The sequence below is a fragment of the Capricornis sumatraensis genome, chromosome 1 (assembly GCF_032405125.1).
Source record: "Capricornis sumatraensis isolate serow.1 chromosome 1, serow.2, whole genome shotgun sequence".
In the NCBI taxonomy this organism is placed as follows: Eukaryota; Metazoa; Chordata; class Mammalia; order Artiodactyla; family Bovidae; genus Capricornis; species Capricornis sumatraensis.
Genome location: NC_091069.1, coordinates 222,850,719 through 222,874,890, shown reverse-complemented (window position 1 = coordinate 222,874,890; position 24,172 = coordinate 222,850,719). Strand labels below are relative to the sequence as shown.

General features: G+C 41.2%; 2 protein-coding genes across 3 annotated transcripts in view; one reads left to right on the top strand and one right to left on the bottom strand.

Moving 5' to 3' along the window:
• MED12L (mediator complex subunit 12L) overlaps positions 1-24,172 on the top strand; it is a 353,727-nt gene that overhangs the window by 233,703 nt on the left and 95,852 nt on the right. The window lies entirely within an intron of this gene.
• P2RY13 (purinergic receptor P2Y13) lies at positions 15,676-17,394 on the bottom strand. Its single transcript, XM_068984842.1, has 2 exons — positions 17,339-17,394; positions 15,676-16,880 (listed from the first exon to the last, which is right to left on the bottom strand). Exon 2 carries the CDS (start codon positions 16,878-16,880, stop codon positions 15,864-15,866), a length of 1,017 nt encoding a protein of 338 aa, XP_068840943.1. The 5' UTR covers positions 17,339-17,394; the 3' UTR covers positions 15,676-15,863.

Below are 24,172 nucleotides of genomic sequence, written 5' to 3'. Positions count from 1 at the left end.
CAACTGGAGCAACTGGCTCTCTTGCTAGAGAAGTGACTCACATCTCAGAGGAGGTGAGATGTGCGGACGGGGGAAAGCGCTTCCTGAACCTGCAGGAATGAGACAGTGATTCACCTGAAGGGAACACAGAGGGCTGGAACCTGGAATGCCAGAGGACGGTTTAAGGAGCAGGGTGTCCAGGCTCAGGTTGGGCCTTGCTAAGTCAGACCCAGTGTTTAGAGGGATTTTCTGGTGGTGGTGGTGGTGGTGGTGGGAGGACAAACTTCCTATTGCTAGTTGGAAAATATGCGTTTACTAACCTTCCTGCTAGTTAAATATTGAGTTAAAGTGGATCAGAATATCTTTAATGAAAGATCTTTCAGGATAATATTCTGCACATTAAAGAACCGAGTTAACTATGTTGATATTGGTGATTGATAACCTGGGAAACCTGTGGTGTTGCTTTTGAGAATCTGTTGAAATCTATATACTTGTTTTCACCTATACATAAATATAAACGTTCAGAACATTTTAAATAAAATTACTTAGGTGTCCAGTTTCCCTAATCTGTTGAATTCCACAAGACAACTTTTACTCTTTTAAAAGATCTTCCCACAATGATAAAGTTAAATAATCAAATCACTTTTTCCTATTTGTAATTAATTGTAGAACTTCCAAAAAATTTCCCAAAGACTCCATTGTTTTCTTGAATGCAACATTCAAACAAAGAAGCAAAAAGATAAAAAATTTATCAAATATAATCAAAACTTGTTATTTTCATGGATGAAGAGAAAGATAAATGAAAATATTGAAGGTGGAACATTTTTTGAAGTTAATAAATCAGTAATAGATATTTAGGTAGTAATTTACTTATGCATTAAGGAGATAACGTATGTGTACTCTTTTTTTTTTTTTTCCGTGTTGGTACAGAAAAACAAATGTATTCAATGTAAATACTGAGAGTTGAGTAGCTGTTTCTTCTGTTGCCTTTTTCTAAACAAACAAAAACAGACAACTAAAATATAGTGGTTTTCCATTCCATTCTGTTCAGCGTGGACTAAGTATGTTGTGGATGCGTAGCTAGCCCTAGGGAAAGCCTCTGAACAAAAATTAGCCAACTTAATAGTGGTTCAGTCTTAAAAGAACTTGTCGGACTTACCAACCATACTTCATTCAGGTTGGACTCTGCTGATTGTCCTTTGGTACTTCTTCAGGGATTTCCCTTTATCACTGAAGCCATTTCCCTGCGTCTTGAGGGGGAAAGTTATGCCATGCAGGCCTCAGTTGGAGAGACTTTGTTTTTGTTGAGTTGAACTCCTTTTGGTTTGTCACAGTAATCCCTAAATAGTAACTGATGTACTACTCAGAATTGGAAATCTCCCCGCCAGACTAACCAACTGCCCGTCTTAAAAGCATCCATTCAAAGGAGCATACCCCATATAGTCTCCTTTAAAGTATGTTGGGCAAAGACCTTCTCTGCAAAGTCTGAGGATTATCACCCTTCCGTTCCAGTGGTGGGTAGGAATTCATGTGAGGGAGCGTGTATGGACAAATATTTCACAAGCTTCTGTTGAGGGAATAAAGGCAGTTCTATTATCTGCCTCAATTTTTTTTTTTATTGTAGTATAGTTGATTTATAATATTGTTCCAATCTCTGCTGAACAGCTAAGTGATTCAGTTATACACATACATACATTCTTTTTTCAAATTGTCTTCCATGATGGTTTATCACAGGTTATTGACATAGTTTCACGTGCTGTAAATGAGGATCGTTTTGTTTGGTGGTGGTTTAGTCGCCAAGTTATGTCTTACTCTTGACCACCTGACCTGCCTCTTGAGAAACCTATATGCAGGTCAGGAAGCAATGGTTAGAACTGGACATGGAACAACAGACTGGTTCCAAATAGGAAAAGGAGTACGTCAAAGCTGTATACTGTCACCCTGCTTATTTAACTTCTATGCAGAGTACATCATGAGAAATGCTGGGCTGGAAGAAGCACAAGCTGGAATCAGGATTGCCGGGAGAAATATCAATAACCTCAGATATGCAGATGACACCACCCTTATGGCAGAAAGTGAAGAACTAAAGAGCCTCTTGATGAAAGTGAAAGAGGAGAGTGAAAAAGTTGGCTTAAAGCTCATCATTCAGAAAAGTAAGATCATGGCATCTGGTCCCATCAACTTCATGGCAAACAGATGGGGAAACAGTGTCAGACTTTATGTTTTGGGGCTCCAAAATCACTGCAGATGGTGATTGCAGCCATGAAATTAAAAGACGCTTATTCCTTGGAAGGAAAGTTATGACCATCCTAGTTAGCATATTCAAAAGCAGAGACATTACTTTGCCAACAAAGGTCCGTCTAGTCAAGGCTATAGTTTTTCCAATGGTCAGGTGTGGATGTGAGAGCTGGACTATAAAGCTGAGCACTGAAGAATTGATGCTTTTGAAGTGTGGTGTTGGAGAAGACTCTTGAGAGTCCCTTGGACTGCAAGGAGATCCAACCAGTCCATCCTAAAGGAGATCAGCCCTGAATATTCATTGGAAGTACTGATGGTGAAGGTGAAGCTCCAGTACTTTGGCCACCTAATGTGAAGAGCTGACTCATTGGAAAAGACCCTGATGCTGGGAAAGGTTGAGGGCAGGAGGAGAAGGGGACGACAGAGGATTAGTTGGTTGGATGGCATCATCGACTTGATGCACATGGGTTTGGGTGGACTCTGGGAGTTGGTGATGGCCAGGGAGGCCTGGTGTGCTGCAGTCCATGGGGTCGCCAAGAGTCAGACATGACTGAGCGACTGAACTGAACTCTTGTGACCATAGGCCACCAGGCTCCTCTGTGCACGGAATTTCCCAGACCAGAATTCTGTATTAGGTTGCTATTAACTTCTCCAGGGGATCTTCCCAACCCAGGGATCAAACCTGCACCTCCTGCATTGGCAGGTGGATTCTTTACCACTGAGCCACCAGGGCAGCCCAAGTATGTGGCTAAGGCCTGGAAAAGATTAGGCCATGCTTGGCCCACCCTCAGGAGGAGAAAAAGAGGGCCACCTACTGCAGTGATACCATCTCCAGCTCCCCACTCCAGTATTCTTGCCTGGAGAATCCCATGAACAGAGGGGTCTGGTGGGCTACAGTCCAGGGGCTCACAAAGATTCAGGCATGGCTTAGTGACTAAACAGCTAGTCACATAACAGTAGGATTGTGTATTTAAAAACTTCTTTCACTGGTGATGCAAAGTAGGTTTAGTAGTGAATAAGTTAACATGAGGTAGCCTTTATGCATTCGTCTTAAAGCCCATTATGCGTATCTCAAGTTGGGACTCGTTAAAGCTGGTCTGTCTTACTTAACATTCAAAAAGGGAAGTAGTACAGGTTTAGTCAGAAAAAAAAGAAGTGTAATGCTTTGATGAAAAGAGCAGCTAAGAAATAGCCCATAACTTTATTATTATTCAAATCACTGAAAGGTTAACCAGCATAATTTTTTTCTGCTGATTTTTATAGCAAGTCTCACATTTCATAAAAGCCACAGGAGACTTTATAACCATAATTATATTGCTGCTTCATTGGAAGATCCTATTAAATGCAGAGAAGCTCTTTTAATAATTTTGTTCAGCTATTGGAAACCTCAAATTTATTTTGAATACAGGACGATGGATATCCTAGGATAGGCTTGAGTTTCTCTACCACTATAGTGTTTTTTCTGTTTAAAATTTTGTTTCATTTTTTTCTATAATAATATTACTTTTAAATATGTTAAGCTTACAGATAAGTTGAAATTATAGTTCAGGGAAATTTTATGTTTTCATATTGGTAGTTTTCACATCCTTCCCTTTCCCTTCCCTTCAACACACAATTTTGAGGGAGACCTATATGAAGTTGAAGTCATTATGACTGGTGCCCCAGCCCTAACTGCTTCAGCATGTATTTCCTAAGAACCAGGGTATTTTCCTACTAATCACAGCACTATTATCAATCAAGCGATTACTTCTGAAACAATAATAAATTCTAATGTTTAGTCTGAATTTTGCTATTTCCCAGTAACATTCTTTATAATATTTTGGTGTGAAACTAATGAGTTTCACATTGCATTCATTTTTTTTTTTCTTTTTTACTGGTTTATTCTTTTACTTTTTAGAACAGTCTCTCTGCTTTGTTTTTCCTTAATTTCTTTGGCTTTTAAAAATTGGTTTGCTCTGTATTTGCTAGGTCCAGCCTGTGGGACACTTAAATGGAAATACTTTTAAATGTTTCTGAGGACTTTTGAACATACTAATCCGAAATCTACATTGGTGTTTAAAAACTTGAAATAAGATATGAACATCTGTACTCTTGTTTTGGACAGAGACCTGGTTCATGACTCCAGAATCACTTTTGCTTTGGAATATTGGACAATTGATTCAAATTTTCTTGGCTTCATTGTTCTGCAAAACTAGGATTCTGTCAGTGAACTTTAGAAAAGGATCTGTGTAATCTTTTAAAATATGTTCTTAAAGAGACAGAAGGACTCAAGGGGAGACTGTTTCTAATACCTTTAGAGGAATGACAATAGGTGGTGATGTTGATAAATCTTCCTAAATCCTGGGATAAACTCTTCAGGCTATTTCTGCTTCCTCACTTTTTAGTATGAGTGAAGTGAAAGTCACTTAGTGTCTGTTTGTGACCTCGTAGACTGTAGCCCAACAGGCTCCTCTGTCCATGGAAAATCAGGCAAGAATACTGAAGATTCCCTTCTCCAGGGATCTTCCTGACCCAGAGATTGAACCTGAGCCATTTGCAAATGGATTGCTAAGGCTTACCTTGGTCTTCTAGTCATTTCTCCCTTGCATATGTCTGCTTTCTCTCTGCTCCCTTTATTTGACTTCTCTGCATTGGCCTGGCCCCGGGCTCAATGTTCCTGTCTTCAGTGTTGATAGGCACAGAACTTTTGTCTAATTTTCTCTGTCTCTATAATCTTTGATGTATCCATTTCTTCTTAAAGGAAAACACACACATAAAGTGCCTCCAAATTCTTCCCAGTACTCGATCCCATTCTTAGAAAACAAAGAGGAGCAGGGGTCTACTTGAAACATAGTTCATACTATATGTCTGGAATGCCCGTGTCTTTCGAATGTAGACAGAACATACAACAAGGATTGTAGTAAAATCACCAGATCTTCCTGTCCCATCTCTGTGTACAAAAGTCACTGTAATTGTGGCTTCCCATCTAGTCAGTAGCTGAGATTTGTGCTGAGTATAGTTATTACAAACCCTTTAATGTTGTCCTCACTGAGATTGGTATCTTTAGGTCCCTGTGTTTGAATTACTGTGTTTAATCTGTCCTTTGAAATGATTTGTATCTGTTAGGTCTGCTTCAAATAAAGCTGCTTACCTTTTTCTGGTATGAGAACTTCATCTGTAATGGTCAGTTAAAGGGAAGGGAAGCTGCTTACCTTTTTCTGGCATGAGAACTTCATCTGTAATGGTCAGTTAAAGGGAAGGGAAGCTGCTTACCTTTTTCTGGCATGAGAGCTTCATCTGTAATGGTCAGTTAAAGGGAAGGGATGGTGTGGAGACAAATCTGGAGATACGCCTGCATCTGACTCCTGCCCTCGTATTTGATACTCTATTCTGTGCTGTGTTTGATCCAGCTCCTCATTTTGGAAGTCTTGGTTGTGAGGGATGCTGTCCGTACTGATACATACAGCCCCATAACTGGGGGTCCTATAGATTCCATTGTGAACTTCAGCCTGTCCACTTAGGAGCTTTCGGGCAAGTCATTATTACATCTGAGCTTCAGTTTCTTCTTCTGAAAGATGGCTGCCTTGTAAGAGTGTAAAGTGTAAATGGGATAATCTGTAGGACAATTCCTACAGTGTTTGAAGCTTGGTTGGTGCTTAGTAAACAGTATCACTTTTTGTTTGTTTCGTCTTGCTTTTGTTTTTGATCAGAGGGCAGAGGGAGAGTGTATAAATGAATATGAATAGCAGTAATTTCTGTGAATGTAAATTTGAAATGATTATGAATTCCAACTAGAAAGTCAAAGTCGTTAATAATGTTTTGGTTACCCTTAGAAAGCTCTTAGTTTTCCTTTAGTGATGTCATGGTGATACTTGAAATACTTTTTATATTCTTTCTTGATAGCTTTCTCTTCTGAAAAGGAGGAAATCAGGACTAGCTTATTCCAGATTGCGATACTGTGGGAAGGTGTAAAAGCTGAGGCCAGGCTATGTGGGTTAAGAAGTGGAGTGGTCTCCGCAGGGTCATGGCATTCAGGTTAATGCTTCGCTCATGAGTTCAGGCGTCCTTCGCTACGGGAAATGTCAGTGATAGAAGTAAATAGAATAAAAAGCATGAAAAGCATAGAGTAATATGATATGGATATGATATAAATTTAATGCACGAAGCTAGTATTTTTTATAACTATGAAACTATGCAGATATGTTTTAGATAAAACTCTTTAAGATGAATACCACTAAGTATGATCACATACAGGCATATAATGTTTAAGCTGAATTTAAAAAATAAAGTTGAATATTCTATTGCTATGCCTTAGAATTTCTGACCTTTATTGAGCCCATCTTTGCCTGAAGTGTTCCCTTGGTGTCTCTAACTTTCTTGAAGAGATCTCTGGTCTTTCCCATTCTATTATTTCCCTCTATTTCCTCTGCATTGATCTCTGAGGAAGGCTTTCTTATCTCTCCTTGCTATTCTTTGAACTCTGCATTCAAATGGGTATATCTTTCCTTTTCTCCTTTGCTTTTCACTTCCTTTCTTTTCACAGCTATTTGTAAGGCCTCCTCAGACAGCCAATGTGCCTTTTTGCGTTTCTTTTTCTTGGGTACGGTCTTGATCCCTGTCTCCTGTACAATGTCATGAGCCTCCGTCCATAGCTCATCAGGCACTCTGTCTATCAGGTCTAGTTTCTTGAATCCATTTGTCACTTCCACTGTATAATCTTAACGGATTTGATTTAGGTCATACCTGAATGGTCTAATGGTTTTCCCCAGTTTCTTCAATTTAAGTCTGAATTTGGTAATAAGGAGCTCATGATCTGAGCCACAGTCAGCTCCCGGTCTTGTTTTTGCTGACTGTATAGAGCTTCTCCATCTTTCGCTGCAAAGAATTTAATCAATCTGATTTCGGTGTTGGCTACCTGCGGATGTCCATGTGTATAGTCTTCTCTTGTGTTGTTGGACCAGAGTGTTTGCTATGACCAGTGCGTTCTCTTGGCAGAACTCTATTAGCCTTTGCCCTGCTTCATTCTGTATTCCAAGGCCAAATTTGTCTGTTAAGAAGAGGTGGTAAGAATACACAGAAGGACTATACAAAAAAGATCTTCACGACCCAGATAATCACGATGGTGTGATCACCCATCTAGAGTCATACGTCCTGGAATGTGAAGTCAAGTGCGCCTTAGGAAGCATCACTATAAACAAAGCTAGTAGAGGTGATGGAATTCCAGTTGAGCTATTTCAAATCCTGGAAGATGATGCTGTGAAAGTGCTGCATTCAATATGCCAGCCAATTTGGGAAACAGCAGTGGCCACAGGACTGGAAGAGGTCAGTTTTCATTCCAGTCCCAAAGAAAGGCAATGCCAAAGAATGCTCACACTACTGCACAGTTGCACTCATCTCACACACTAGTAAAGTAATGCTCAAAATTCTCCAAGCCAGGCTTCAGCAATACGTGAACCGTGAACTTCCTGATGTTCAAGCTGGTTTTAGAAAAGGCAGAGGAACCAGAGATCAAATTGCCAACATCCACTGGATCATGGAAAAAGCAAGAGAGTTCTAGAAAAACATCTATTTCTGCTTTATTGACTATGCCAAAGCCTTTGACTGTGTGGATCACAATAAACTGTGGAGAATTCTGAAAGAGATGGGAATACCAGACCACCTGACCTGCCTCTTGAGAAACCTCTATGCAGGTCAGGAAGCAACAGTTAAACTGGACATGGAACAACAGACTGGTTCCAAATAGGAAAAGGAGTGCGTCAAGACTGTATGTTGTCACCCTGCTTATTTAACTTGTATGCAGAGTACATTATGAGAAACGCTGGGCTGGAGGAAGCACAAGCTGGAATCAAGATTTCTGGGAAAAATATCAATAACCTCAGATATGCAGATGATACCACCGTTATGGCAGAAAGTGAAGAAGAACTAAAGAGCCTCTTGATTAAGGTGAAAGGGGAGAGTGAAAAAGTTGGCTTAAAGCTCATCATTCAGAAAACAAAGATCATGGCATCCGGTCCCATCACTTCATGGGAAATAGATGGGGAAACAGTGGCTGACTTTATTTTTCTGGGCTCCAAAATCACTGCAGGTGGTGATTGCAGCCATGAAATTAAAAGATGCTTACTCCTTGCAAGGTAAATTATGACCAACCTAGACAGTAGATTAAAAAGCAGAGACATTACTTTGTCAACAGAGTTCCAGCTAGTCAAGGTTATGGTTTTTCCAGTGGTCAGGTATGGATGTGACAGTTGGACTATAAAGAAAGCTGAGTGCCAAAGGATTGATGCTTTTGAACTGTGGTGTTGGAGAAGACTCTTGAGAGTCCCTTGGACTGCAAGGAGATTCACCTAGTCCATCCTAAAGGAGATCAGTCCTGGGTGTTCATTGACAGGACTGATGTTGAAGCTGAAACTCCAATACTTTGGCCACCTGATGTGAAGAGCTAACTCATTGGAAAAGACCCTGATTCTGGTAAAGTTTAAGTAGGAGGAGAAGGGGACCACAGAGGATGAGATGGTTGGATGGCATCATGGACTGAATGGACATGAGTTGGAGTAAACTCTGGGAGTTGGTGATGGATAGGGAGGCCTGGCGTGCTGCGGTCCATGGAGTCACAAGGAGTCAGACAGGACTGAACAACTGAAGTGAACTGATGCTTTAGAATGTTACATTTGTCTATTAAGTTTTATTACAGTAGAGGTGAATGTTCGCATGCTGAGTGAAGTTTTGAGTTTTTCAAATCATTGGTTTACCTGCCATGGGGCTTAGTAGGTAGCTCAGTGGTAAAGAATGTGCCTGCCAATGCAGGAGATGCAGGTTCGATCCCTGGGTTGGAAAGATCCCCTGGCATGGGAAATGGCAACCCACTCCAGGATTTGTGCCTGGAGAGTCCCATGGACATAGAAGCCTGGTGGCCTACTGTCCATAGGGTCAAAAAGAGTCCGATGTGACTGAGTGAGTGAGCACGAGTTACCTACTATGAGTCTGAAATTCAGTTCCTTTTTCATTCATTTTTCCTTTCTGTTTAATTACTCTTCCCCATATTCTCCCCTCACATGCCTGTCACTTAATGGTGATCCCCAATCCCTTTCTCCCTGCACTTTATACTAGAATGGGTGCTGGCTGGGGATCAGAAACACCAGGACCGTGGGTTTGACACTTTGGCACAACCGTTTTCTAGCCACAGCTGGTTTTCTTGGTCGTATGGTTCCACCCATCATGCGATTTGTGCCCCTGCTGTGTTGCCCGTTTTAGGTGGATCATCTTTCCTGTGCATTGCATGAGAAATATGGGAAGAAGCTGCTCCAGCTGTTCTTAGGAACGCTTGGAAAAAGCTGAGCTAATCTAACAGCTGTCCTTATTTCCTCCTTGCAATGCTTGTCAACTGACTCGTCCTTCATGGCCAGAGTAGCTTGTCGTCCCTGCCTTCCCATTACAAACTGGGGCTCCACCCACCTCCTCCTTCGAGTGACCACTGACCTCACAGTTGTCCATTCATCACATTTGACCTCCCCAGAGTGTGTGATTCTGTGGACTATCACTTCCTCCTTGAATCTCTCTTGTTCCTTGATTCCCAGGGAATGTCTTGTTGCTCCTTGTCTTTCATCGATCCAGTCCTGGGCACCGTTCCTTTTTTTCTGTCTGTTTTGTCCGTGAGACTTGGGTAGCATGGCCTCTGGGGTGAATAGCTCATTCCTTATTTTCTCCCTTTCTTGGAAAAGATTATTCCCACAGCTTCTGATCTAGCTCTGTCTTGAGAGCCCTGGATCCATATTTTGCCCCCACTAGGTAGACTCCTTGACTCAGCTCTCACTGGTACTTCCTATTCAATATACCTTCATGGTACTGCACATCACCCAAGCTAATGTTCCTCAAAGCAATGATTCTTGGTTGGGATGGAGTACAAGGGTGATTATGGACCCCATTGAGAATACATTTTGCATAGTTATCACATACATTTTATATAGAAACCCCTTCTCTCCTTTGGTGTTGGACTCAAAACCTCTCTCTCTCTGAAAATGTCTCTGAGGTCCATATCAGATTTCTTTCCACTTGGCTCTTAACAGTGTATAGATGAAAGACTTCTTTAATTGATCTCCTGGCCTTAGTGGCCCTATTAATCCAGAATCATCGTCTTGCTAACAAATTGATTTTCCTAAAGCACAGCATAGAGAACATAATCTTCACTTCAGCCGCCTGCAGTGTCTCATAGAGAACTCCAAGCACCCCAACAATCCTGAAGTGCTGTACTGTGGCGCCCCACGCTTGCTTCTCAGGCTCATCCCCCACCCCCACACATGCTTCATCAGCCTGAACAGCCCCTCCTTCCCTGGGCCCCGTGGCCCCTCTCACTGGACCACAGCTCAGTGCCCAAGCCCCTGAACTTTCCTCCAAACTGCTCTGAGTGCTGCAGGGTCTCCTTTCAAAGGCCCTGGGTCTTCATCCGGGCCTAGCTCACACTTCCACCTCCTCCGAGCCTTTCCTAACTTTCTCCGTCTGGCATTAGCTGCCTTTTCCTCCGAGCTGCTTTGGTGAGCTAATTCTGTCTGTTATTCTGGGAGCTGATGGCTCAACAGGTAAAGAAGCTGCTGCAATGCCCAAAACACAGAAAATGCGGCTTCAGTCCTTGGGTGGGGAAGATCCCCTGGAGAAGGCAATGGCAATCCTCTCCAATATTCTTGCTTGAAAAATCTTATGGACGAAGAAACCTGGCAGGCTACTGTCTAAAAGGTTGCAAAGATTCGGGCACGACTGAGTGACTACGCATATTCTGCGCTCCACATTTTTATTCATGGTGGTCTGAGTGCGGCCTCCAGAGAGGCCAGGACCCCTGCATGAAGCACAGGACGAAGGGTTAGTGGGCTCAATGAATCAGCCATCCTACGCTTTGTGATGTTACTCCTCTTAAGGGCCGGAGGGGCCCCCACAGGTCTCTGGGGACTCGTGGTGGAGCTGTGCAGACCCCTGAGGTTGTCGAAACGCTTTTGTGTTGAGACCTCTCTTTTTGGGAGCCCCCTCCTTATCGTTGTCACAGTGGGGGCTTGAGGTCACCCCTGGAGGCACTGGGCTTGTTCCGTCAGGTGTGGTCTGGAGGCCACCCGCTGGGTGTCTGTCCCAGCTCTGTCTCTGCTGGTGCTGGGGTCGTGGGCACCAGCACAAGGGATCTGTTCACTTTGTGCCTCCGTTTTCTTTTTTGTTTTCCCCCCTTCAGGGAGCCCTGTAGTGTCCATCTCCTGGGATAGAGTGAGAAATACAAAGGTAATAATCCTTGTAAGGTCATACATAGCGATATGCCACACACATAGTAAAGGAATGTAAGGTCCTGGGAGGTGCCTGTTAGCCTCGAAGTCAAGGATAAATAGCCGGCAGTATGTGGGCTGCTGTGGCCCACACATGATGTATTGTTTTTCTGGGGCCAGGGAGTGAGGGAGTGGCTATGGAAGTGAAGTGATGTGAAGTCGCTTAGTCCGTGTCTGACTCTTTGCGACCCCATGGACTGTAGCCTACCAGGCTCCTCAGTGATCTGTGGTTGATAGTTGTTAAGAATAGACGGTTAAGCTCAGAAACCGGAGTCTGAATTAGTCTTATCCTTGCTACTTTCAAGCTGTTTCACCCCATGCAAGTTGCTTAACTTCTCTGTTTCTCAGCTTCTTTATATCTAAGTCGGCAATAACTATGGCACGTGATAGGTCTTCCCAGGTGGCTCAGTGGTGAAGAATCCACCTGCAGTGCAGGAGAGGCAGGTTTGATCTCCGGGTCGGGAAGATCCTCTGGAAGAGGAAATGGCAGCCCACTGCAGTATTCTTGCCTGGGAAGCCCCATGGACAGGGGATCCTGGTGGGCTACAGTCCATGGGAGAGCAGAGTTGTGTGTGCAGAGTGTGCACGCATGGTACTTGATAGGCTTCCTGGGATTGTTAACTCAAACAGTATCCTTAAAGATCTTGACACACTTCCCTGGTGCATAGTAAATAGAAGATAATGTGTGCTGGTTTTATTGTTGCTGGTGCTGATTTTACCACCACTGTGGCTACCAGCTAGCAACTCTCGGCCCAAATTCCCTCCTGTGCCAACAGTTGGCATTGAATAGTAGATGCCTGCCCCCCAGTGGGACACGAACTTTCCAGGTATCCATAGTTCATGTCACTGCCTGTCACCCTATATGTGCCCTGCTCCCTTAATAACAGTTGAGTTTGTCTCCTGTTGACAGATCCAACCGTTGGACATTCGTGTCCAAGAGTGCTGTGTTTTATGATTCTTAATATGTGGACCAAATTGATAGCATCCTTATTTCCTCTCCTGGAAACTTCTTCTCAGTTTTCAGCCCAGACCTAGTGAATCAAACAATGGGGGCAGGCCTAGTGATCTACTCTTAGAGCTGGTTCTGGTACCTGTTAACGTTTGACTACTGATTTCACACATGTACTATATTCATATTACCTATGTTTGGCTCCATGTAAAGTTTAAAGTGTTGTGTTTTGTTTTTCGGCACTTCAAATGGTGTGTAAATTCCACACTAGGGCTGCTTTTCAATATGTGCTTCCTAAGCTGTTCACACAACTGGGTATGGGTTCCTCTGCTTGGAGGCTTTGTTCTGGTGACATTTAACTATATGTGAACTTTGATCTGTTAACTTACTGGAGGAATACAGTTTACCCAGGGAGATGGTGAGAGAATTTTAGAAAGAAGACCTTAGAAAGTTATGGAACAAGCTGCATTTAAATGAAACTGGAATGTATGAGGTGATGATTTGAACACGACTGAATTGAGCAATTATTTTATGTTGATGTCACCATCACTTTATCAGCCAGCTAACTCGTGTGAGCTGGGAATTCACGCTGCTTCTCTGTCTCTTCCTTCCCCCTTTACAGTGCTTTCTCTTGGTTTCCGATGAATAATTCTGTGTCGGGGCAATATACTCTCCTACTTCCCCTGCATAAGGGGTATTTGAAAGGCCTTATTCAGTATAAATATTTACATTTTAGATTTTTACAAAAACCCTTAATTGTGCTATGGGCTTACGGAGTTTACCAAAGCTGTTATTTCCCCCCCACCTGTCTTCTGTGTCATTAATGACTGTGGGTATAGTGCCCCATTCTGTGAGTCTTCTAGATTTTAATATTTGTGATTGCTAGTTTGGGAAGTTCTTCTCAGGTATTTGCTTTTCATTTTGTGAATGTGATTTTATGATGACTCTTCTCTAAGTTCTTGGTAGGTTATTTCATTCTATACCTCAGGTACTCTGCTTTTGACTGTAATTACGATAATGGAATATAAAATAAATATCTCTGGAGGACAGATTTGCTACTGAAATTTTATCTTGAAAGGTATTTCTAAAATATATTTCTTGTCTATATCCATTCAGTGTATATTGAAACTATTTAGATGCAAAATATACATGGGTTATATCACCAAGCCTAGTTTGATGGGTGGCTTAGATGCAGTTACTTATAATACATTATTAGAGTCTGCTCATGATCACATAATGTACTCAGTAAAGGTAACATGGATTTAGTGGCATCTCTAATAGTCATTATGACTTAATTCTTTTTGCAAATGAAAATCTGGCACTCAAAGTACTTTCTAAGAGTTTTGCTGATTGTGATATGCTACAGTTACAAATTTTATTTAACCAAAACCAACAGTACATTGCTTAAGCATTTTGTCAGTGGCTCTAAAATTGAAATGATGATAGACATTGGCCCTCAAGCTATACATGTACTGTTCAGTAATCCTCCTTCCTTCCTGGTCATTCACTAGTGAACCCAAGAACGCCCCCGCTTCCCAGGCTTCTGTGTACATGCATAGGAGACCAACTAAAAAGAGCTTGAGATTTTAAGAAATTTATGTTATGTTTTGAAAAGTAAAACGTCAGTGAGAATTGGCTTCCCTTTTGCTTTTCTGGTATATAAAAATAAAGGTAGTTTGGTTTGGTATATTTTATCAAATATTTATTGATTGCACAATCGCCCACACTCTCCGCCCTCAAAAGTGCACATAGGTTATTAAAGGAGTAGATACATCTGTGAATCAGTAATTGCAAAGCAGTGTGATCATTACAATATTTGAGGTATGACAACATACAGATGAGGGAGTGATCGGGTTTGGGGCGATGTTGGGAAGTTAGCCAGATGAGATATCATGGACTGAGTCATGGCAACTTAGAGTTCTATGGATGGGTAAAGGTTTTCTTGGTGAGTCAAAGGGAAATTTACAAGTTCATTGACACAGGGGTAAAATAGGAGCATGGCATTTTCTGATAGTTATAAACTTATATAAGAGAGTTCCAGGGATGGAAGAACAGTTAAGAGAGAAGGCTAGAAAGTTCGGGCAAGTGCTAAGCTCTTTGGGGCCATGGAAGAAGATGTGGGCTTCACATTGTGATGTTTGTATTGGAGCTACTGCCATATCTGCAGAGCATAAGTACTCCTTTCTACATTTTATCTAGAAGGCACAAATCAGCACCCACAACTGCAGATGAACATACTTTAAGTTTTTTTTTTTTTTTTTAACCACAAAAGTATTTGGGGAAATGCAGAGATATATAAGTACAAATAGGTCATCATCCTCTAAAAATTTCCCAGTATGGATATCACTGATTGTGGGTCAGCATTTCTGTCTATATACATACCGAGAAATGGCATAATGACATATTCTATTTAAAATATTAGTAATTTATTATCTGTTGAAAGTATCACGGGCGATACCAAGAAAACATAGCATATTTCTGTCTTTAAAACATGTTGCCTTTCTTAAATAATCCTGACCATCATTGGAGGATGCATTCAAGAATACTGCTAACTATAGGAAATCTGCATTGAGACTCTACCCAGATGTGGGAGAAGTAGTTGTTTTCAACCAGAGATGTGAGGAAAGAGCGCGGAGGTGCTGGAAGGCTTTGCTGAATAGGTGGAACATTGCACCACCGTTAGAGTATCTGCTGGGCAGAGGGAGGATCCCAAAGACTTAAGAATACAGTGTTCTTACTCTTGAATTGTACACACTTGACTGAAGCAACTTAGCAGCAGGATGTATTCCGGTATGTTATATGACTTCATAACGCTGCTCGTGCCTCCTCTGGTGTAGTGGCATACTGGGGCAGAGGCTATTTGTAATTGTAAGGAGAAGTACCTTCATCTGGTATCAAAGGGCTTTCTGACCTACTCCCCAGAGGCTTTCCATCTAGCATCCATTTCAACCTCTAGCTTCAGTTCTCACCAAAGGACTTGCAAGTTGTCGGTTTTTTTTGTTTGTTTGTTTTTTTAAATTGGCAAGTGGGATATGAAAGCAGTAGTGTTGTTTGAATTACATGCTTGAAGAGGCATTTTAGAGTGAAGGAATATATTTTTTTATATTAAAAAAAATAGGTGTTTTAGAAACATACATTTCCCCATAATACACCTTTTCCAAAGTGGAAGTGAATGCTCTTGAAAAGGTGACTTCTAGTGGCCACCATTTGCTTCCTGTTGTGCTTTCTCTTGCTAAGGCTTTATTCTGCTTATGAATAGCTTACAGTGGAATTAAAGTTGGCATGATCCTTTCTATAAACCAGTATAGTAAAAAGTAACACAACTTTTGTTCTAATCCATTTTTTTTCTTTGCCTAGGTTTGATTTCCAAGTAAATTGTCATTTGAAGTCTCATCAATAAATAGTTAACCATGATAAGGTTATCAGCCTAGGGTTATATTGTCCGACTGACTCGTATGATTTTCCTGAGTGAATGCTGCAGTCTGCCTCCCTTTCATGCACGGTAGCCTCTCTCTGAATCTTCTACATAAGAGTATATATATTAAGGGATCCATGCAAATGTTAGTTGCTGCCAAAAAGAGAGTCGCTTCTTTAGCTAGAAACAGTTGATTTTGCAGTCGGCAATCAGTCTTACTGTTGGTTTGACTGTGAGTATATGGGATTCTGGAGAAATGAAACGGAGCAAAACACACAAAGAAAACAGCCACGACAACAAACACTTTACCTTCTAGCCTTTTGTTGTTTTTGCTGTCCTTACTCTTGGACTTCCTATAAGAATCATACACCTTTTTTGCAATAACCGTATAGAAGAGAAGCATTAGGACAAAAACAGTCCAGAAGATGAACTGGGAAATGTAATTCACTGCTGCATGCCATTTCAGCCCCAGAGGACCCTTTAAGGAGGCACACTTTTTCACAGAAGATGGTGTTGCTTCCTTGTTGCTCAAGATCATGTTTGGCAGCGAGAGGAGGAACAAAAAGAGCCAGATGAGGGTTGAGACCCCTTTTGCAAAAGCAGGTTTCTGTACGAAGAATTTTCCGAAAGGTCTGATGATCTTGAGGAACCTGTCAAAGGCTATGAGCCCCAGCAGTGTAATGCCCACGTACATGGTGTCATAAAAGATAACAGCAGAGAAACGACACACGAAGGCTCTGAGCTGCCAGGGTCCGAGACGAGCGTCGGAGAGGATTTTAAATGGAAGCGTGAGCGTCATTATCAAGTCAGCCACCAAAGTGTTTTTGAGGTATACAACGAAGGTGGAGGAGCTGGGAATATGAATGAACACCCACAGGGCCAAAGCGTTCAGCAGGATGCCCATGAAGAAAACAATAGTGTAGATGGCCGGGAACACCAGCTGTGCCGTCTTCAGGTCTCGGGGGCACCGCTCAGACCCGTTGAAGCCCTTCATCCCTGTCACGTTCGTGGTTTCCAGTGTCATCTGTTAAAAAAACATATACACAAAGTAAAACAAGAAGCATTTCATGACTTCAAAATGCTCCTTGTTAAAAACAGACTTTAGGTTTGCAGCATGTTTGCACCTTAAATTTATTCATCACATTTAATAAATCCATTGAGAAAGCACATGTTGTTTCTGGCTAGCATTTTTAAAGCCCATAGTACAGTTTTGGTACTTAATTAACAGTCCCATTACTTTCACACCCTGATGAAATCCAAATAACAGACTCTACCCCATTCACAGGTTCTACTTTTAATTACCTGGCAGTAAAATAAAACTGGCGGAGAGGTAAAAGTATCCATGTTGCACTGCTGTACACTGTGTCATTTCCTGTGCTTATAATCTACGGTTTATAGAATGTTAAACTTAAAGCATTTTTCCCTCTTGAAAATATTCTACTGTTTATAAGCAAGCCACTCATAATAACAATTGAAATTCACCTTTGTTTGGAAGAAAACTCAGCTCAGTGTCTTCCGATCGATCGAGGCAGTCATTAGTTCAGCCCATGAAAGGCATATGAAGCAAATGCTGTTCTGCTTTCTTATACCAAGTTTCCTTCCTCATTTTCACGTGTGCAGTGAGATCCATTGGAACCTCTTCATATGTAATCCTTTGAGGGGTTCTCTAATAAGGAACCTCTTTATTTTAAACTTAGGTACTGTTAATGTACTATGGTTTAAATAAATCAGTTCAGTTGCAGTCATTTTTATATTTTTCTCATATAATAACTTTCCTGCAGTTTATCTTCTCTGCATGTTGAGTGAAATTTTGAATGCCTTATAATAACAGGAGGGAGAAATTGTAAAGAAAATAGCCTTAAACTATAGGAGAGTAAGTGTTGACTCTAAAACCAGACAGCGTCATCATCTGCATGCACCCTTATAGACTGTTCTTTTCAGAAACGTGTTCATTGGGATGACCTGATGATTTCTATAGACATTTATCTTAATCTTTTGTTTGGTCTTTCAGCCTTTGAGAGATGAAGTGATATATTTTCTAAGAGTCAAGGCCTATTAGACCCAGATTTTGGGGGTTAGAATTTCAGAATCACGTATTACTAGGTAGTAGATAATAGACAAATGATTTAGTAGCTTTGAACCTCATTTTCCCCATCTGTACAATGGGTTTAATAATACTGCATACTTCGGTGTTTAGAGACTTAGATGAATGCCTAGAATAGTGCTGACTACATGTGAAGCATGAAAAAAATGTTAGCTACTCAACTGCTCTGGTGAACGAACTGCAGATTTAAATGGAAATACACTATTTTACTTATGGGAAAGCCATTTTTGGAACTCTGTTCCTGTATTTGTGACTTGGCAAAGTGCTAAAGATTTCAGGAATTTCATCAACCTTGAGCCGAATTCTGTAAAATTTCTGAAAGGACGTAATTGCTGCTTTTGTAAGGAGAAAGTAGTTGTCTATGAAGAAATGTTTCCTCACCAGATAAAGTGAATGAGGAAATCAGGAGATCTTATGAGGTAATGTGGAGTTCTCCATGGTGAGTTTCATTTCATATTTCTTGCTGTGAGTTTTACCACAGGATTGGACTAGACCGTTGTGTTGGCTTGATCGAGCATTTTCGGTGAATTCTGAGAATTCAGTAACCCACTGGACATTTTTCTGAGAGAATAGGATGCCAAATAATTTGGGTTGAAACTACCATTGTGGTGGCACAGTTTGAAAAGTTGGTATTCTGGCAGAAGAATGGATAAGAAAGCTGTGGTATATAGACACGATGGAATATTACTCAGCTATTAAAAAGAATGCATTTGAATCAGTTCTAACGAGGTGAATGAAACTGGAGCCTATTATACAGAGTGAAGTAAGTCAGAAAGGAAAACATCAATACAGTATATTAATGCATATATATGGAATTTAGACCATATGACCCTATATGCGAGACAGCAGAAGAGACACAGATGTAAAGAACAGACTTTTGGACTTTGTGGGAGAAGAAGGCGAGGGTGGGATGATTTGAGAGAATAGCATTGAAACATGTATATTATCATATGTGAAATAGATCGCTAGTCCAGGTTTGATGCATGAGATAGGGTGCTCAGGGCTGGTGCACTGGGATGACCCTGAGGGATGGGATGGAGATGGGGAGGGAGGTTCAGGATGGGGAACACATGTACACCCATGGATGATTCATGTCGATGTATGGCAAAAACCACTACAATATTGTAAACTAATTAGCCTCCAATTAAAACAAATAAATTTAAAAAGAAAAGAAAAATTGATGTTTGACTTAGATAAATTGTTTCTTGGAAATACAGATTTTGAGTTTTATTAATGTTATGGAACATAATTAAAACATATATCCTTTTGTTTGCTTCAGTAGAGAATGAAAACAAACTTAGACAAAAATTTAAATAGAGAAATTAGACCTATGTAATTAAGTATAAATTTCCTGATGGCTCCAAATCCATTATTTAGATGCAGGTTTGTGATAGTTTCAGTTTAAACAAGGGAAATGCTGTACAAGTTAGTTTCATAATATGAAAACTGGAAATCACTTTTTGGTCAAATTTCAAAATGCCAAAGAGTGGGAAACCTCAAAAGGGGAACTGATTTATGGTGGCATTTCTAGAGTTACAGAAGTATCTTCTCTTAAATATAGGTTTCAAAATGTTTGACCATAGGAAATATCCAACAGACTCCTTTATGTCTGTGTGCTTCGTACATGTTAGCCAGTGGTCTCTTAGTTCACAGCAGTGTTAGTACCCACCTAGGGGAGGGTCCTCTGCCTTGATGCTGCATCTGAGAGGCTGTGATGGGACAGGAGCAATGCTCACGAGCCAGAGTGCCTGGGTTCATTTCCTTATATTCCAACTTACTTTTCTTGTGACCTTGGTCAAGTTACTTAGGCTCTCTATGAATCCATTGTCCCCTCATAACAATGAAAATAAATAATAGCATTTGCTTCATTGGGTTGTTAAGGGTATAACAATGTTTGAATGTTTGCCAAGTGCTTTGAATAACGTTTGTCAAATGGTTTATGTTAGTAAGTTTCTTGTTAAGTGAAATTAAAAATGGAATACTCTATACCTGTGGGAATAACCGACTAAAGGAGAGAATCAAAGAAGATATGCCATGAAAGGTCCTGGAAATTATTATGATTTGGCAGGTTCCTAAACAAAACATTTAAAATCTCATCAAGCTCAAAGGAATTTAGTCAAAACCAATGAAATCACACTAGATGCACTGTTCTAAGTGATTATGTGGTCTTTCTTAAAGAAATCAGTCCTGCATTGGAAGGACTGATGCTGAAGTGAAGCTCCAATACTTTGGCCACCTGACGTGAAGAACTGACTCATTAGAAAAGACACTGATGCTGAGAAAGATTGAAGGCAGGAGGAGAAGGGGATGACAGGATGAGATGGTTGGATGGCATCACCAAATTGAATACGAGTTTGAGCAAGCTCTGGGAGTTGGTGAAGGGCAGGGAAGCCTAGCCTGTTGTAGTCTATGGGGTCGCAAAGAGTTGGACATGACTGAGCAACTGAACTGAACTCTTAGAAAAAGCTCAGAGATCTGTCCTATTTTACAGATGAGAAAATGGAATCACAGGCGTTAAGCAGGTTGCCCAAAGTCCTGCAACTGAAGCCCTCTGCAAACCCACACAGTTTGGTTCCAGAGCCTCCCGCTTGGAACCAGGCCCTCTTTCTTCCGACTGCCAGAGACAGGATGAGTGTGGGAGTGCTTATCAAATTCTGGAGTTTTTGAGCTGGATGTTTCTTGTTGCTAAGAGGTATAATCCACTTTGGCTTAGACGGTAAAGCATCTGTCTACAATGCAGGAGATCTGGGTTCGATCCCTGGGTCGGGAAGATCCGCTGGAGAAGGAAATGGCAATCCACTCCAGTACTATTGCTTGGAAAATCCCATGGACAGAGGAGCTTGGTAAGCTACAGTCCATCGGGTTGCAAAGAGTCAGACACGACTGAGCGACTTCACACACATAATACACTTTCATGGATTTGTGAATCTCTTTGTCTCAAAGTGAGGTACTCAGTTGAAAACATAAATTGGTTCACAGCAGTATTATCAGGAGAGAGTTAAATATGTAAGGAAAAGTATTAGAAATTAGAAGCCTGCCAAATGGAAATGAACGAAGCATTTGTCATCTCCTTACGGAATGTCTTTTGAATCAAACTCAACAGTATAAAGTTCCTATCAATGTAACCAGTACCATATAAATAATAATGGAAAAGATGAGGAAGTATTTGCTTTCAATTGAAATGAAAGTCAAAATTGGAACTCCTGTACTCATAGAAGAGCCTTTTACTTCCCATCGAAGGATACCATGGTACTTCCCCAGATTATATAAAAGTGTTTAAAATCTCACACTGAATTAACCCAAGGTGAAAGTGAAGTGAAAGTGAAAGTTGCTCAGTGGAGTCTGACTCTGCGACCCCATGGACTCCATGGGATTTTTCAGGCCAGAATACTGGAGTCGGTAGCCTTTCTCTCCTCCAGGGGATCTTCCCAACCCAGGGATCAAACCCAGGTCTCCCACATTGCAGGGAGATTGTTTACCAGCTGAGCCACAGGGAAGCCCAAGAATACTGGAGTGGGTAGCCTATCCCTTATCCAGCAGATCTTCCTGACCCAGGAATCAAACCAGGGTCTCCTGCATTGCAGGCGGATTCTTTACCAACTGAACTATCAGAGAAGCCCTAACCCAAGGTGGTAGTAATCTAAAATACATTATGCAGCTTAACATTACTGTACTGATCCATGTGTATAAATGAATTTGGTATTATAAAATCTCTACATATAACTGGAAACAGGCAATAAATTTACACTATAATCTGAAATATCTATATTAGTATCCAGTTTCATAATTTTGTTATAAAAAAAGAAGTTTGAAGAATTCAGTTATTGACATATTAATATACAGTAGAAAGTTCAGTTCAGTCGCTCAGTGGTGTCCGACTCTTTGAGATCCCATGAACCACAGCACGCCAGGCCTTCCTGTCCATCACCAACTCCCACAGTTTACCCAAACTCATCTCCATCAAGTTGGTGATGCCATCCAGCCATCCCATCCTCTGTCATCCCCTTCTCCTCCTGCCCTCAATCTTTCCCAGCATCAGGGTCTTTTCGAATGAGTCAACTCTTCGCATGAAGTGGCGAAGTATTGGAGTTTCAGGTTCAACATCAGTCCTTCCAGTGAACACCCAAGGACTGATCTCCTTTAGGATGGACTGGTTGGATCTCCTTGCAGTCCAAGGGATTCTCAAGAGTCTTCTGCAACACCACAGTTGAAAAGCATCAATTCTTCAGCACTCAGCTTTCTTCACAGTCCAACTCTCACATCCATACAAGACCACTGGAAAGACCGTAGCCTTGACTAGATGGACCTTTGTTGACAAAGTAATGTCTCTGCTTTTTAATATGCTGTCTAGGTTGTTCATAACTTTCCTTCCAAGGAGTAAGGGTCTTTTACTTTCATGGCTGCAGTCACCATCTGCAGTGATTTTGGAGCCCCCAAAATAAAGTCAGCCAGTGTTTCCACTGTATCCCCATCTATTTCCCATGAAGTGACGGGACCAGATGCCATAATCTTCGTTTTCTGAATCTTGAGGTTTAAGCCAACTTTTTCACTCTCCCCTTTCACTTTCATCAAGAGGCTTTTTAGTTCCTCTTCACTTTCTGCCCTAAGGGTGGTGTCATCTGCATATCTGAGGTTATTGATATTTTTCCCAGAAGTCTTGATTCCAGCTTGTGCTTCCTCCAGCCCAGCGTTTCTCATAATGTACTCTGCATATAAGTTAAATAAGCAGGGTGACAATATACAGCCTTGACGTACTCCTTTTCCTATTTGGAACCAGTCTGTTGTTCTGTGTTCAGTTGTAACTGTTGCTTCCTGACCTGCATAGAGGTTTCTCAAGAGGCAGGTCAGGTGGTCTGGTAGTCCCATCTCTTTCAGAATTTTCCACAGTTTATTGTGATCCACACAGTCAAAGGCTTTGGCATAGTCAGTAAAGCAGAAATAGATGTTTTTCTGGAACTCTCTTGCTTTTCCATGATCCAGCGAATGTTGGCAACTTGATCTCTGGTTCCTATGCCTTTTCTAAAAGCAGTGAACATCTGGAAGTTCACAGTTCACATATTGTTGAAGCCTGGCTTGGAGAATTTTGAGCATTACTTTACTAGCGTGTGAGATGAGTGCAATTATGCAGTAGTGTGAGCATTCTTTGGCATTGCCTTTCTTTGGGATTGGAATGAAAACTGACCTTTTCCAGTCCTGTGGCCACTGCTGAATTTCCCAAATTTGCTGGTATATTGAGTGCAGCACTTTCACAGCATCATCTTTGAGGATTTGTAATAGCTCCACTGGAATTCCATCACCTCCACTAGCTTTGTTTGTAGTGATGCTTCCTAAGGCCCACTTGACTTCACATTCCATGAAGTCTGGCTCTAGGTGAGTGATCACACTATTGTGATTATCTGGATCGTGAAGATCTTTTTTGTACAGTTCTTCTATGTTTTCTTGCCACCTCTTCTTAATATCTTCTGCTTCTGTTAGGTCCCTACCATTTCTGCCCTTTATCGAGCCCATCTTTGCATAAAATGTTCCCTTGGTATCTCTAATTTTTTTGAAGAGATCTCTAGTCTTTCCCATTCTGTTGCTTTCCTCTATTTCTTTGCATTGATCACTGAGGCTTTCTTATCTCTCCTTGCTATTCTTTCGAACTCTGCATTCAGATGCTTATATCTTTCTTTTTCTCCTTTGCTTTTCACTTCTCTTCTTTTCACAGCTATTTGTAAGGCCTCCTCAGCCATTTTGGGTTTTTGCATTTCTTTTCCATGGGAATGGTCTTGATCCCTCTGTCCTGTACAATGTCATGAACCTCCGTCCATAGTTCATCAGGCACTTTATCAGATCTAGTCCCTTAAATCTACTTCTCACTTCCAGTGTATAATCATAAGGGGTTTGATTTAGGTCATACCTAAATGGTCTAGTGGTTTTCTCCACTTTCTTCAATTTCTTCTTGTCTGAATTTGGCAATAAGGAGTTCATGATCTAAGCCACAGTCAGCTCCCAGTCTTGTTTTTGCTGAATGTATAGAGTTTCTCCATCTTTGGCTGCAAAGAATATAATCAATCTAATTTTGGTGTTGACCTTCTGGTGTTGTCCATGTGTAGAGTCTTCTCTTGCGTTGTTGGAAGAGGGTGTTTGCTATGACCAGTGTGTTCTCTTGGCAGAACTCTATTAGCCTTTACCCTGCTTCATTCTGTACTCCAAGGCAAAATTTGCCTGTT